At 41.4% G+C, this 17,366-nt stretch overlaps 1 protein-coding gene across 3 annotated transcripts in view; it reads right to left on the bottom strand.

Moving 5' to 3' along the window:
- LOC115194111 (TBC1 domain family member 14) overlaps positions 1-17,366 on the bottom strand; it is a 79,421-nt gene that overhangs the window by 18,489 nt on the left and 43,566 nt on the right. For 2 of the 3 annotated variants that reach the window (XM_029753492.1, XM_029753495.1), the window contains one exon: positions 6,087-6,214. In XM_029753492.1, the coding sequence (XP_029609352.1) occupies positions 6,087-6,214 (128 nt within the window). Of the gene's footprint in view, positions 1-6,086; positions 6,215-17,216; positions 17,286-17,366 lie in introns of those variants that run through there. The other variant, XM_029753493.1, reaches the window with a different exon arrangement.

The following is a 17,366-nucleotide window of genomic DNA, read 5'->3' as shown; positions in this document are numbered from 1 at the left end:
ATGTACTTATATGAACTGTAACTGAGTAAAATCTTTGAAATTGTTGCATGTTGCGTTTATATTTTTGTTCAGGGTACATGATAATAATATGAAACTGTCTTTATATTTAAATTGTCTTTATATTTCACTAAATGTTTGGTCACACAGGCTGCCCCAACACAATGACATGAAAGTTAATTCTGACAGTGCAAAAGGCCCTTAGTTGACTCTAAAATGTTGTATTCTATTCCCATTTCAAGAGAAACAAGTTAATGTGTTTGATAAGTGTACAGATTCTCTCAGGGGACCCTATTTTAAAACTATTTCCACTGTTGATGGCGTCTCTCTGCCACTGGCCAATGTAGGTCTGGGTAGTTTCTTTCACCTCTCGGCCTGTGTCGTAGGCGGAGTTTCCCATTGGACATAGTGGTGAATGAATGGGCTGCTAACAAGGCAAATCCGAGGGAGCAGGCGAACAAAACAAGCATACATGAATCATTCATGATTCCACTCGTTCGCAAAGGTAGGCATGATAGGAATGTGCCGGCAGCGTAGCGTAGCGGTTAGAGCGTTGGGCTAGTAACCGAAAGGTTGCAAGTTCGAATCTCCGAGTTGACAAATCTGTCGTTCTGCCCCTGAACAAGGCAGTTAACCCACTGTTCCTAGGCCGTCATTGAAAATAAGAATTTGTTCTTAACTGACTTGCCTAAAGGTAAAAATAAATAAAAGGAACACAGATCAAGAAGCCTTCGGAGTGTTGAACAACACTGGGAATGCAATAAGTGGGTAAACAAACATTAACTAAATAAATCTAAATTTGTCCGGCATTTTAGCTATTGATGTGACGTTTGGCGGCGCCTAATTAGTCACTTCTGTACTTGCCTGGCTGAGTGGCAGTGTGGGTGGAATGAGCGAGCTCGCCTGGCAATCAGAGCGCAAAACACATGAGGAAATTAATTCGCAAGACCAATACATTTTTGATCATTTTCTGTTCTCGTCATTTAAATTCAAGTACTTTTCAAGCACCAACTTGAGAAAATGTCCAATTTTCAAGGTGTTCCAGTACCTGAATTTCAGAGTGCCAAATTCAAGTACTTTAAGCACCTCAAGGCCCATGTGCGAACCCTGTGTGAAGCCTTTGAAGACAGACTCAACATACTGTAAGTCATAGTTATTCATTTCAAATCAATTGAGCATTTCAGGCACACATATTCCAAATACAAACATTGAAAAGTTTCACCAAAAAGTGCACAACCAAATACTGCATATTTCAAAGTGAGTACTTCATAAATACCAGAAAACACATTGTAGAATGAGTAGATCACTACATAAACAAATTGATAGCTTAACTCAGGACAGTAAATAAAAGGAAATTAAATTCACTACCCATTTAACAAAAATGTCCCTTTTCAAAAACATTACAGGCTACATAGACAGGCTCCTGGATCTCCTCTTCAACTAGGTTACCCTTGATCCAGCGCCGTATGTGGGGAAGTGCTGTGAGCTGTCCATCCCAGAACCACTGTCTGCCCAGTGTGAGAGGCCTGACAAGGCCTATTTCTGGATTTGTCTCTCGCTTCAATCTTGGGGATGGCTGAAGCCAAGTGGGAGACTGAAGCCTGCTTGATTGAAGCGGGGTACATGGGTGCCCCTCCTCTCCCGCTCCCCTCCCCATCAATCTCTGTAGTTGGTTGCATTTCCTAAAGCCTAAGTAATTCAGGTTTATGTGATATCATATCACATTTTGTTACTTTGTATATTTTTTTCAAGCATTCGGACGGGAGATGAGCGTTACAAATTGTACGAATCAATGGGGTGCCTATATTAGGCTTATGGCTCTAATCATTTTTGGAATGATATCTCACCATTATTTCTTACTTTTAGTTCTCATGAGTGTTCATTCACGTTGATCAATATTTTGGCTAGCCTAGCCTATTTACATGATCAAATAAACATTTGATCAATACATACAATTCTGAACATATTGTAATTTATAATGCTAACACAGAGGCACCAATAAATTGTCCAGTATGCTGTTTTCATGTACATTCCCTTATGTCTAAGCTTCTAAGGTGACTCTGACTTTACTAATTCTTGTGAAGAAGTCTATCAGTGAACAGTGTTCTGCAATTAGTTACAAAACAATAGAAATGCAATTGTTTATTGCGCCGGTTTGTCTGATATCCAACAGTCATGATCAGCTCTGTTGACCATGAGAGCATTTTGCTGAGAAATGGGGTGAGGTAAACTATTTAGGCTCGGAATGACAACTGGCCGATTGTGTAACTTGTTACCTGGCAACAACCACAAGGGAGTTTCAAAGAGCAGTCAGTCAAGGGAAGCTCATGAATATAAGCTCCCCCGCCCACTCAACCTGTTCCTTAAAACTTCCTGATAGTTAGAGACGAACGAAAAGGTACAATTTCTTCAATTTTGAGCATTTTAATAGTGTACAAATTTTATGGGTGATGTTTTGGTCATTCAAAGGCTATTTTTTACTTGGGAAATAGGATGACTATGTATATGAATGACCCCTACGATGTAACTGCAATGATTAGATATAAGATATGTTCTTCTTCTTCGTTTTTATGTTCTTCTTCTTCATTTTTTATGTTTTATTATCTCAATGCCATACTGTGTTTAACTGTGTTGGATCTTGCCTAGCCATCTTGTCTCAAGATGATCACAACGGAAATAAGTCCCAGACTTTGTGTGTTATCCTCGATGATTTCACTCATGTATGGCTTTTTCAAGTTTTATGTGTGCTTTTTTTTATGGTCGAATGAATAAAAACAATTGTGAAAAAAAAAGACTGTGCGGGACCTTTAAACATAAAATGCACTATGCATCATGTGGGTTGAATGCTGTAACACAGAATAAAACTATTAATTAAAGTCCCATGATGGTAGTGACTGCCCATTAGAGTTTATCACTTAAGGTTACTTTAATAAAATATTTAAGTTGTGTATATTTTATTTATTTATTTGATGACTTTATAATTTCATTCCAAGTCATCATCTCATTATCTATTGAGCTGCTGCCTATGCTGTCTGACAAAATCACTTTTTCAGTAGTTTTTCAAAGTAAATAAGGCATACTTTGACTGCTGAATACTAACCATCAATCACTTACTTGTTTTTCCTATTTTGTTGCATTACAACCTGTAAATTAAAAAATATATATATATTTGGATTTCATAGAATGGACATACACAAAATAGTCCAAATTGGTGAAGTGAAATGAAAAAAATAAAACTTGTGCGTGCATATGTATTCACCCCCTTTGCTATGAAGCCAATACATAAGATCTGGTGCAACCAATAACCTTCAGAAGTCACATAATTAGTTAAATAAAGTCCACCTGTGTGCAATATAAGTGTCACATACACCTGTTCTGAAAGGCCCCAGAGTCTGCAACACCACTAAGCAAGGGGCACCACCAAGCAAGCGGCACCACGAAGACCAAGGAGCTCTCCAAACAAGTCAGGGACAAAGTTGTGGAGAAGTACAGATCAGGGTTGGGACATAAAAAAATATAAAACTTTTAACATCCCACAGAACACCATTAAATCCATTATTAAAAATTGGAAAGAATATGGCACCACAACAAACCTGCCAAGAGGGCTGCCCACCAAAACTCATGGACAGGGCAAGTAGTGCATTAATCAGAGGCAACAAAGAGACCAAAGATAACCCTGAAGGAGCTGCAAAGCTCCACAGTGGAGATTGGAGTATCTGTCCATAGGACCACTTTAAGCCGTACACTCCACCGAGCTGGGATTTACGATAGAGTGGCCAGAAAAAAGCCATTGCTTAAAGAAAAAAAGAAGCAAACACGTTTGGTGTTCGCCAAAAGGCATGTGGGAGACTCCCCAAACATATGGAATAAGGTACTCTGGTCAGATGAGACTAAAATTGAGCTTTTTGGCCATCAACGAAAATGCTGTCTGGCGCAAATCCAACACCTCGCATCACCCTGAGAACAACCATCCCCACTGTGAAGCATGGTGGTGGCAGCATCATGCTGTGGGGATGTTTTGCATCGTCAGGGACTTGCAAACGGGTCAGAATTTAATTGAATGATGGATGGCGCTAAATACTGGGAAATTCTTGAGGGAAACCTGTTTCAGTCTTCCAGAGATTTAAGACTGGGACGGAGGTTCACCTTCCAGCAGGACAATGACCCTAAGCATACTGCTAAAGCAACACTTGAGTGGTTTAAGGGAAAACATTTAAATGTCTTGGAATGGCCTAGACAAAGGCCAGACCTCAATCCAATTGAGAATCTGTGGTATGACTTAAAGATTGCTGTACACCAGCGGAACCCATCAAACTTGAAGGAGCTGGAGCGGTTTTGCCTTGAAGAAAGGGCAAAAATCCCAGTGGCTAGATATGCCAAGCTAATAGAGACATGCCCCAAGAGACTTTGCAGCTGTAATTGCTGCAAAAGGTGGCTCTACAAAGTATTGACTTTGGGGGGGTGAATAGTTAAGCACACACAAGTTCTGTTTTTTTGTCTTATTTCTTGTTTGTTTCACAATAAAACATATTTTGAGCCTTCAAAGTGGTAGGCATGTGTAAATCAAATGATACAACCCCCCCAAAAAAATACATTTTAATTCCAGGTTGTAAGGAAACAAAATAGGAAAAATGCCAAGAGGGTGAATACTTTCGCAAGCCACTGTAGATCATGTATTTTCAGGTAGAGATACCTCGAGAAGCAACTGCTCTATATCCTCTAGATCGTGCATTAATTTCTCTTCTCTCCCTCTCCAGACAAGTATGTGTGCAATAGATTATAGTCATTTACCACATTTTCTGCACCAAACTATGTAGAAAATTGGCCTGTTGGAAACTACAACTCCCTACTACATTGCACAGTTTGCGCTTGGTCTGATTTCTCTCTAGAGGAAGTACACATTGAGAGCACAGAAAGAAAAACAAACGAAATGGAATTAAAATAATTGAACGGATGTAGGTCAATTAGTTGTTTAAAAAACCCCATACAGAACCAAATCAGTCGATATAATCGAGAACAATCATCAGAAATCACGCGATATGAATCAGACTAGTTGGTCAGGTTCAAATCAACCTTCCATATCGTAATTTCTGAGTAGGTGGTAATGACATTTTTTTATTGTGCTGTAACTGAAACTAGAAGATCTTCTGATATCCTTTCCCTTCGCTAAAGGTACGGAACGGATTTTTAAGTGTTTTTACCCTGGGATAGCTCGCTAATATGACCCATAGTAGGGAAGAACATTTCTTGGTTGCAATTCGATCTACAGTACATCTAACACCACGATATGAAACGTTGATTTGAACCTTCTGACCAACTAGTGGGTCAGGCAGCACCCCACTGTCTGATTCATATCGCTTGATGTCTATTATATCGGGTGGTTTAAAAACCTCCGAACACACAGGAAACTGTTGAGCGTGGAAAAACCCAGCAGCGTTGCAGTTCTTGACACAAACCGGTGCACCTTGCACCTACTACCCCGTTCAAAGGCACTTAAATATTTTTTCTTGCCCTTTCACCCTCTGAATGCCACACATAAACAATCCATGTCTCAATTGTCTCAAGGCTTAAAAATACTACTTTAACCCGTCTCCTCCTCATCTACACTGATTGAAGTGGATTTAACAAATTACATCAATAAGGGATCATAGCTTCACCTGGACTCATCTGGTCAGTGTATATCATGGAAAGGGCAATGGTTTTGTATACTGTGTGTATGAGAAAAAGGGAAAGAGAGCAACCCATCCAAGTCATCGACCCTGAGGGCAGCACGGCAGAGAGCAGGGAGAGAGCTGGGCTGGTCTCATATTGATCCTGGCTAGACAGTCAATCCCATATGTACTCAGTACAACAAAGGGAAAAGCCATTCGGATCCATGACTCAGAAGAAACGCCACTAACTCCTTCCTGCCTCAGTGAGAAGCTGCTCTGTTCTTGGTGTGTGTGTGGTACTTACGCAGCGCAGTCCTCCAGTGTATAAGTGTGTTTCTGTGCATACACGTGGGTGGGTGTGTGTGTAGGTGTGAGATACGGACGCAGGGTGGTCCTCCAGCGTATACATGCGTGTGTGTGTGTCTGTGTGGTACATACGCAGGGCGGTCCTCCAGTATAAGTGCTGTGGTGGAGAGGGGTTCAAAGTCCAGATTCTTCCTCACACTCTGTCTGGGAGATGGGGGACTGTGGCCAGGTCCATCTCTGCTACTGTTAGTTTCATATTCCTAGAACAGACAAAACAAACGCATACTTAACACAAATGTACAGTGGAACATCACGTGTCACGAGAGAAACTGGTTTCATTTGCCAAGGTTGTATCTGCCACTTTTAGTTTCATATTTCTTTAGACAAAAACCGCATGCACGCTCACAAAAACACAAATATTCAAAGGTACAATTACATTTTAGCCATTTAGCAGACGCTCTTATCCAGAGCGACTTACAGTAGTGAATGCATACATTTAATTTCATACATTTTTTTTCCCTGTGCTGGCCCCCCGTGGGAATCGAACCCACAACCCTGGCGTTGCAAAAGCCATGCGTTGCAAACACCATGCTCTACCAACTGAGCTACAGGGAAATATCAAATCAGACGCTTGGGTTTATTCACCCGATTGAACAAACAGGAAAGTCTAATTGAAATCTAATGGCTCAGTAGTTGTTCAGTTGTTTCATATTACATTTTATAAGTCATAATCAAACTCAACCTCAATGGGATTGGTATGCAGATCCATGGTTTGGTAAAATGACATGTCTGAGACCTGGGGGCCTCAAAACCAATTGAAAACTAGAAGCATCTTATTAAAACCAATATAGAGCAGAGTAGAGTCTGGTAAAGGAAAAAAGCTAGGTGTCTGACATTTAATTTCCTCTAAAAGACCTTTATTTTGTCCCACGGTCCATTAACACACACACTTTTTTTCCACACACCCCTGCTAGAAGCCTGACTACAGCCCTTTGGCCCTTAGCGGCACCTATCTAATGAGTGTGTCCCTGTCACGCCTCCTGTGTGGCTCAGAGTGGGGTGCGAGACACACTGACCATTAGACCTCCAGCCATGGGAGCATTTAAACACGGACAAGGTTTTCGTTCGGAAAATCTGAATTTACCAGACATTAAAGAAATTTACCGGACCCATATGAAATGGTTGTGTAACATGATTAGGGTGTCCACCCACGGTTCACAGAATGACAGAAATCACATTTTGTTTATGGCAATTCATCTTAACAGAAAATGCAGCCGTGCTCCATTCTTATTGAATTCTGATGAACAATGAGTTTAGCCTGATACATTTTCTGGCGCCTCCCTCCTGTCAGCATTGGTCTGGACATGACAGACTGTAGCCAATACCCTATACGTATCCCCTACACTTTGACATGTAAGCTAATTAATTTTGTATTTACATTTACATACACTTCTGTTTTTCTTAACACAACAGCTAGCGTTTTTCAGTTTTGAAATCAATTTGACTTGCAGATTGGGCACCTCTTGAAGGCCAAATGGCCCTGCCCCTAAAATCTCGAAATATCAGGCCTGATCAGACTTCTTATTTTTTATTGATCTGTTTGTCAGTGTCAGCAGAGTAGGCTACCTTGTAATTTTTGTCGTATTAAAAAAGATTGTCTCCAGTCATATAAAGTGTAGTAGAATTGAAGGAAATGTGGTTAAAACGCCAACATTTTCCTGTGCCAAGGAGAAGAAACGTTGGCCTATAGCCTACTCTAAGCCACTACGCGCTGCATTGAACACTTTTTTGCAAACAGTGATTGAGTTATATTTTTTGCCTAAATTATGAATATCCTATCTAATAATCACTTTAGAAATAGAAGGCTGTTACAGAAGTCTGCAAATACAAGGATGGAATGCTTTATTATAAAAGGTGCCATTCTATGGTGAAAATGGTGAAAATTAGCTTCCCTAAACTTGAAACCCATGTGCCGCCTATGTTAGAATAACTGCCCACATTGACTTTTCCTCAGCCAACCAGACAAGTAAAGAGCAGCAAAATGTCAATCTACTATCCCCCATAGTAGAAAAGCTGACCTATTCTGTTGGTCAGCTTGTCTTTCTGTGCGAAAAAGAAATAGCCTATTCCAAACAGACTCTGGGACAGTTGTGGGTCAATAGATCCCAAATTCATTCAACCAGTAATCCTAGGCTAAATCCCAATTTCTTTTGTAAGCAATGAAGCTCATGCAACAGATCAGAACATTTAGAATACAATATTGATACACTATTATGTCTTCACATTTATAAGCGCAGCAACGCGCACGAGGCAGTAGCCTACGCACAAATGGTTGTTTATAATGCAATTAGCGGCAAAACACAATATGACAGATTAATATATCTGTTCAGAATTTTGAAAAACGGAAGCTCTAAATATGCATCAACTAGCATGGGTCGCTAATATGACTAAGATTGTGCATTTGGCTACTGTACAAATGAGAAAGTTGATTTGAAAACGGCTACTGGCTTCAATGGCATATGGAAGTCTTTGTAAAATAATTGCCTGCACGTTTGGTTAGATTTTGGCTGGGCTACTTTGAAGAAAGGTAAGACATAATATGTAGTAAAACCTTCAGGTTTCAAACAATTAAGTATATGTTTTCAAAATACATACTGCCTCCAGCTCATTGCAAAGTGTCGTGTGATGCCCTGAAGCCTGCATAGTTGCCTATGCACTTGAATGGCGAGTAGTTGGAGTATTCCAAGCAGTTGGAGTGGTCCGTGGACACTTAAGGAACAGTAATGTTGAGTTTGTTTCATTTGGTGACCTCATGAAGGACAGGAGACACATTACTGTTTCTTTGTTGGTATACACTTCTCAATTATGGGGTTTGCATCTGAATGTTGTTTACAATAATTCAGATGATGATTGAGTATAGGAATACTTTTGGAAAGATAATGTGATCTTAGTCTTCTAAATTAGAATTGTTTTTCATAGTAACTGAGGATCAGTCAGTGTCCACGCCCTGTGAGCACAGACATTACAAGGCGTCATGGAACGCCCCCTTTTCTACTCCAGTATAAAACCCACTTCCGACAAAATGTTCATTAGACCAGAAAACATGGAAGCTGTCGCTACATGTTGAAAACACCAGAGAATGTGGAGATCATCCACACGCGGAAATGGTTAAGAAATCCACAAACTAAAAACAAATTATTCAGACTGCAGCTGTTTAAATACTTTAGTCTGGTAAACGAATGCATTCTCTCAAACGACTGAATGGTACTCTGACGTATCCATTATAACAAACTACAACTACGACAGACTTTGCGCTCTGGTGGACAAACCAGAGACTTTCTGTTGATTGACTATCTAGCAGACAGACCGGCGATCGCAGAGCGACAACAAAGGCATACACTCGTAAATATGTAAATTGCAATTTATTTTTGTATGAGTGGTCGTTCATGTTCAAAGTATGAGCACGTCCATGAGTGTAGTGTAGTCAACGTGGGTCCACTGAGTTTCTCGCTCTTGAGCTGGCCCCACCCCTTTCCTTTGTCTATCAAGCAGTCATATCGGCTTAGCCCTCTAGGGACTTTTCAGTGTGTTTCTGTGATTGATTAGTTAGTAAATAAATAATTAAGCCAATTTGTTTAATCGCTGATTCTTGATGCTAGGGGTCGTGCAAATATCCAATGGTTTGCAACATTCAGGAATGACTGAGGAGGTAATAATCCATTAATATTAGACTAATCAATAAGATAAAATATTACATTCGTTAAATTCGGGAAATTGCAACTATAAACATTTTCCCGTTGTGCCCCGACTTCCTAGTTAATTACTATTCCGAGATTTGTTTAATTACACAGAGAATTGATTTGATAATATAACAGTCTTAACATTTAATGATAGCCTGTTGTCGTAGCATGACTAATAGAAACCCTGGTGTGTGTAGCCATACAGCACAAAAGACTGCAGCCTGGGATCCGGTTAGCTCTGTGTTGGTGCTTTTAGACATAACATTGATTAGCCCAGTCATCCTGTTTCTGTAGCGTGAGGCAGCTTGATGTACAAGTACACCCCCTGGACGCTAGTCTATCACAGGGCCTTACCCACAATCTATCTCCTTAACGCTGAGAGCCAAGTAGAGATAAATCGGGTCCCATTTTCACAGTCTTTGGTATGACTCGGCCGGAGATCGAACTCCCAATCTCTGGACAGACACTAACTACAAGGCCACTGAGTTGGTTTATCATAACCAGTATGTTTGCCATATTGAGAAGGGACACTTCATCTGTACTAAAAGGTGTTGTGTGCTTGTTTTGGATGTTGGTCAGGCATTCATTGTGTTGTTGGCTATACGCCCTGTCACACTCAGGCCAGCTACAAGTCTATGAATTCTTAATGAATAAGAAAAAAACAATTCTAGTATAAATCTGTTTGGGGAGTAACAGATTCCAATGTTTGAAGTGTCATTGTAAAGGGCCCTTCTTCAGAGTGGCCCACCCCACACAGGGTAATGTGCAAAGTGGGGTAGCCTAATGTTAATGGTCTTAAAAGGAGGATGCCAGGCGTGAATGAGGGCCAGAGTCCACTGATTTAGTTCCCCTTATCACTACCAACAAAGGAGGGCCACTGCACTGGTGGGAAATTGGGAGGCGGAGTTCTCAGAGTGCTGTGCCCTATAGAAAGAGAGATATGTATAGAGAGAGAGGTGGTGACACAGAGAGCGGTAGAAATAAAAGACAAAAGGAGTGCGCAATGGATGGCAAAAGTGAGATGGGGATTGGTGGATCGATGAGGAAAGATACACAATTGAGTGATGGAAAATCCTGGCCCACCCAAGTCCATGTGCTGTATGCTAGACAGGAGTTGAGCTGGTGATTCAGAGATACAGTGTCGTGAAAAAGCATTTGCCCACTTTCTGATATTCTCTATTTTTGCATATTTGTGATACTGAATGCCATCAGATGTTCAACCAAAACCTAATTAGACAAAGAGAACCTGAGTTTACAAATAACCCCAGAAATATACACTTATTTTATTTAATTAACAAAGTTATGCAACACCCAATTCCCCTACGTGAAAAAGTAATTGCCCCCGTACACTCAATAACTGGTTGTGCCACCTTCAGCTGCAATGACAGCAACCAAATGAACGACATGGGTCTCATTATGCCTGGCAAAAACAAAACACTGCATTCCACAGTAAAAACCTTACAGTGTTCCAATGGTCAAGCTTGATGGTGGTAGTGTGATGGTTTGGGGATGCTTTGCTGTCTCAGGACCTGGACGACTTGCCATGAATTCTGCTCTGAGAATTCTAATGTCAGGCCTTCTATCTGTGAGCTGAAGCTGAGGTGCAGCTGGGTCGTGCAGCAAGGCAATGATCCAAAACACAAAATCAAGTCTACATAAAAATGTCTAAAAAGCAACAAAATTGAGGTTTTGGAACGGCGTAGTCAAAGTCCAGACGTAATCCTAATTGTGATGTTGTGGCAGGACTTGAAATGAGTAGTTCATACTTGAAAACCCACAAATGTTGCTGAGTTAAAGCAGTTCTGCATGGAAGAGTGCGCCAAAATTCCTCCACAGTGACGTGAGAATCTGAGCAACAACTACAGGAAGCGTTTGGTTGGAGTCATTGCATCTAAAGGTGGCACAACCAGTTATTGAGTGTAAGGGGGCAAATACTTTTTCACACAGGGGCATTGGGTGTTGAATAACTTTGTTTATGAAATAAGTATGTCATTGTTGTGTTATTTGTTCACTCAGGTTCCCTCTATTAGGTTTTGGTTTAAGATCTCATAACATTCAGTATCAAAATGTGCAAAAGTAAAGAAAATTTGAAAGGGGGCAAATACTTTTTCACAGTACTGTAAGCCTGTGGCTGCAGAGAGGCAGGGCTAGGCAGGGCTAGGCAGGGCTGCTCAGACCACAGGGCTGCTCAGAAGAGAGAGTTGGTACAACACAGTGGTGACTGATTGAAAGGAGAGAGAGGAGACAGAAAGGGGGAAGAAAAGGGACCACTGAGAAAAGGGAGTCGCAAATCTCTCTTCATCTCTCCCTGAGTCTTGTCGGCAACTAGGGAGGAAGCCTTGCCTGCTAGCCAGGGGATGGGGGAGAAGCCGTGAGCCTGCACTACTGAGAGAATGGGAGGAGGGGAGCGGAAGAGGGAGAAGGGGGGTTGAAATCTGACACCTCTTCAGCGGCATTGCAGGTGCCACTAGCAAGGTGAAATGAAATTCAAGCCGTGTGTGAGTGAGTGAGAGAAAGAGGGGAGATCACATCCTGTTAGAGTGGCGCACTATTGGCCCAGCGTTGTCTGGGTTTGGCCTGGGTAGGCCGTCATTGTAAATAAGAATTTGTTCTTAACTGACTTGCCTAGTTTACATTTACATTTTAGTCATTTAGCAGACGCTCTTATCCAGAGCGACTTACAGTAGTGAATGCATACATATATTTTTTTATTTTATATATATATATATATTTTTTTCTTCTCCGTACTGGTCCCCCGTGGGAATCGAACCCACAACCCTGGCATTGCAAACACCATGCTCTACCAACTGAGCTATAGTTAAATAAAGGTTAAATAAAAAAATATAAAAATGTATTCCTTCCACTTCTGCTCTCTCACCACTCACAGGCTGAGAGAAAAGCTAAGCACATTATCTCTGATTAGGACCATAGTAAACAACACATTTACCAAACAGGTTGTTCTGCTCTCTACTGGAATAGCCTAGCTTAGCATTTCAGCTAACACAATCACAATGAACTGACAAGCTCTGCTCTTTGTGCTGTTGAATTAGCCTAGGCTCAGGTGGCAATGGTATCCCAGGATTACCTGTTTCCAGGGAACATGCATCATTATGCCAAGGTTTTAGATCTATGGTTTCATTAACTTTCATTTCCTGATGATGTAAGTGGCTCTCTGTGTCTGTTTGCATGCCTGGCCAGTCTGCCTGGTTCCATGGCTCAGTGTTCTGAGTGATGGCATTTAGAAAAGGAGAAACTAAGCAATAAGTAGGGATGCACAATATACCGGTGAACATATCGGAATCGGCCGATATTAGCTAAAAATGCCAACATCGGTATCAGCCGATGTCTAGTTTAATGTGCAAAACCGATGTCAAAGCTGATGTGCATAGCTATATAAAACGTAGGTACAGGCCATAATGACACCATGTAAAATGTTGAGCTACACGTGCAACACAGCATTTATAACCTAGCCCACAATGTCTGCTGTGTGGAGCGAGCAGTCAACTAGTTGAGCAGTCATTTGAAAGAGTAAGAAAATTTCAGCGAGACAACTCAAAAGGCGAAATCCATTAAAGCAAAAATAATGGAATTCATTGCCATTGACAGTCAACCGTTCTATGTCGTGGGTGATGTTGGCTTTCGCCGACTGGTCGAGCACCGGTACACACTACAAAGTGAGCTATTTTTCCAGATGTTGTCCTACTGGAGTTACACAGTAATAGCTTCAATGCTACTAGCTTCACGACATACATACTATTGAACGCCGTTTGGGTCTTTGTGTGTAAAAAAAGATACAATAGCACTGTCAAAGCTGTACAAAAAAAAAATCTGCAAACAAGCAAACGTCGGCCACGAACGATGTGTTTATAATACCGTGTTGGTAATAAAGCATAATTTGTTAAACCGCAACATCTGGGGTAGCTAGCTTTAGCTTGGTACCTAGCTAGCACCAATACAACCAGCCTGAAAACAATAACCAGTAGAAACTGTAGTCTTTTTCATTATTCTTAGCAATGATTTAGGAATCCTTGTGAGTAAGTATTAGCTAGTTTGCCACTTGTTGTTCACCAATTGAAATTGAGCTTCAGTTCATGAAAATAAATAGCTAGCCAGCTACTTAACCCTGTGGCCCAAAGCTAACGTTATAAGCAGCCAGCTAGCTTCATCTGGCTAGTGAGGCTCAACTGGACTTGGTTATGTGTTGTGAAGCTAGCCACAATAGTGGAATTTGCGGTTTGCCTTCAAAATAAAAGTATGCCATTGACAGTGATGCAAATTAATACAAACAGTAGAATTATGCCATACTTTTATTTTGAAGGCTAACTGCAAAGTCCACTATTGTGGCTAATCCTTATTGTGGCTCGCTTCACATAGATGTGTCCAATCACCATTAATCTTATAAATTAGGGTTATTTTAGATGACACCCAGCTATATATTAGTTAACTAGCTAACTAACTATTGCTACTGAAACAAATGCTGTTTTGCATCCATGAGCTAGCTAGCTTTTTATTTTTATGACCAGCACTGTTGGTGCGCGAGGCAACTTTACCAGCATCATAGCGTACGTATTGATGAATCGTTGTGACATGAAATACAAGTGATAGTTATTACACATCGATTACACTATGTAAAAAATTTATGAATGTGTTACATGATTATGTGACATGCAGGTCCTGATTGGTCAACAAGCTTATTTGACACATCAAATATTGTTATCTACTGGTCATTGTTTCTTTTATGACACGCAAAGACCCAAACGGCGTTCCATAGCAAAAACTCAAATGGCGTTCCATAGAAATCCTGGTTGAGAATGAAACGACTGTACAACGAAACAGCACAGCAAGTAAGTGAAAGAAATAGATTTTGATTATGTTTTACTGGTAAATGGGGACATAGGTAAATGCCAACTAAATAACTTTTTGGTCAGTGTGGTGTGTGTAACCTTTATTTAACTAGGCAAGTCAGTTAAGAACAAATTCTTATTTACAATAAAGGCCAGGACGACGCTGGGTCAATTGTGCACCGCCGTATGGGACTCCCAATCACGGCTGGATGTGGCAGCGGGGCGGCAGCGTAGCCTAGTGGTTAGAGCGTTGGACTAGTAACCGAAAGGACGCAAGTTCGAATCCCTGAGCTGACAAGGTACAAATCTGTTGTTCTGCCCCTGAACAAGGCAGTTAACCAACCCATCATTGAAAATAAGAATTTGTTCTTAACTGACCTGCCTAGTTAAATAAAGATAAAATAAATAAAGCCTGGATTCGAACCAGGGACTGTAGTGACGCCTCTTACACTGATATGCCGTGCCTGAGACCGCTGCGTCCGTGTGTGTGTTAACTATTTAACTGTACTAGAACGCGTAAAAGGCCGCAATTGTTTTATATCGTTTTTTTTTGGCAAGGAAAATATCGGATATCGGCCAAAATGTCATATCGGTGCATCACTAGCAATAAGCAAAACAGACAGTACAGGGTCTAGTGGTTACTAGGGCTGGACATTGATAGGGACCTCATGATAAGATACTATCAAAAGACGTAGGTTCCGATACGATATGTATTGCAAGTCTCATGATTCTATAGGTATTGTGATTCGATACTGCAGTTCTATTGCAAATTTGATGTTACAAAAATATTGCTCACTATACGTCTGCTGCAGAGAGACAATATAAAATTAGTTTTGATCAATCATGGAAGTAAGTGTTGAAAACATGTTTGCTCTATTTAAAAAGAAAATAGAGAAAAAGCAGGTACAACCAACTAGCGCTAGCTAACGTTATCTAGCAAAAAAGGAGATCAATAAAGTTATATTGTAATAGTCTACTACTACACAGGACAGAGTAACACAAATGAATGGTTTTTGTGCAACCATGAAAAAGACCACAGCAGTAGGGCACCCTTCCTTCCAATCCACTACTTTTCATTGAGTTCAACATCCCCTAGTCTAGTGCACATGCAGGCCATTTACTGCACTGGGTCAGGATTGAGCACTCTACATTCTCCTTCCTACTCCCATGAAGAGAGAGGTTAGAGAGACCCAGAGGGAGTGCGTGTGTCAGAGTGGTCTCTGTCTGTGGGCTGTTTGCCATTTGTGAAAACCGAAAAGAGCACTCGGCCTCTCCCAAAGGAGCAGAACATCACTCCAGACCGACACCCAAGAGGTAGGCAGGGCCAGTCTGAGCCGAGACAGTGACAGTCAACACACAGACAGTAAACAGCCTGCCAGCAAGACAATAATATCATATCAAATCACAACCTAAACACACACACACACACACACGAGCTATAGCTACTGTATAAAAGAGGAGATCATGAAATGACAGTCTTCCCTCTTAATAAACAGAGTCGAGAGAGAAAAAACACAAAATACCCTTTGTGTCAATGATGAAATTGCTTATGTAATGGACTGACAAAAGGGCTGACAATATTTTGACCAGCAATCACTGTCTACAACCCAGTCCACCTGGCCATGCTGCTGCTCCAGTTTCAACTGTTCTGCCTGCGGCTACGGAACTCTGACCTGTTCACCGGACGTGCTTGTTGCACCCTCGACAATTACTATGATTATTATTATTTGACCATGCTGGTCATTTACGAACATTTTAACATCTTGACCATGTTCTGTTATAATATCCACCCGGCACAGCCAGAAGAGGACTGGCCACCCCTCATAGCCTGGTTCCTCTCTAGGTTTCTTCCTAGGTTTTTGGCCTTTCTCAGGAGTTTTTCCTAGGGAGTTTTTCCCAGCCACCGTGCTTCTTTCACATGCATTGCTTGCTGTTTGGGGTTTTAGGCTGGGTTTCTGTACAGCACTTTGAGATTTCAGCTGATGAAACGAAGGGCTATATAAATAAATTTGATTTGATTTACAACCCACAGAGCTGCATGCAGAATTGTGTTAGTTGGGAGCTAAAATTGAGAGCTATGAACATCATAAAGCTACTGCAGAGTCGTCAAACACAGACTAAAAGAAACACACCCATCCTTCCTCTGAAATGAATCTGCTTTATTTATTTTCAGTTGGGAGAGACAAATAACAAGGAAACCCCTTGACACACTTTTTAGCAGGGAACGCAGAGAGACCACGCCGTCTCCCAGCTTGGCATTCCTGAGCTGCACTGAGCTGAATATTTCAGCACTTTTCACGTGTCATGCCTTCCCACGGACCACAGAGAGGGCGAATAGACAAACACCAGACACTTTACAGGGAAAACATGAGTTCGCAGAAAAAGACAATGTTGCTGCATTTCACAGACAGGTCGTATTTCAATGAACACACTGCTGGACAAATATAATACAGGAAGATCGGTCAACAGAAGCTTTAAAAAGAAACGACACACATACTTCTTCACCTAAGAGAGATGAGGTCTCTTGCTCACTCCATCATTCCTTGTCTTTCTACTCCATTTCTCCGACTGTCAGACGGGGAAAGAGACGAAAAGAGAGGCGGTAGACTGCTGCGCTCGCTCCCTCATCCTCGAGCTGACACACACACACACACACACACACACACCAGCTCACTCACCATGAGCGCTGCAGTTCCGTAAAGACACCCAGACCAACCCGGGGGGCAGGGGGGTGGGCTAAACTTCACAAACCGTCATGGCTGCTCCCGTTGGCCCGGCCACAGCCCACACAGAGGACGAGGATGAAGAGGTCAGGGGGACAGCGGGCC

This window comes from Salmo trutta, chromosome 5 (assembly GCF_901001165.1).
Source record: "Salmo trutta chromosome 5, fSalTru1.1, whole genome shotgun sequence".
In the NCBI taxonomy this organism is placed as follows: Eukaryota; Metazoa; Chordata; class Actinopteri; order Salmoniformes; family Salmonidae; genus Salmo; species Salmo trutta.
Note: the sequence above shows the minus strand (reverse complement) of the source record. Positions and strands in the feature narration are given on the sequence as shown.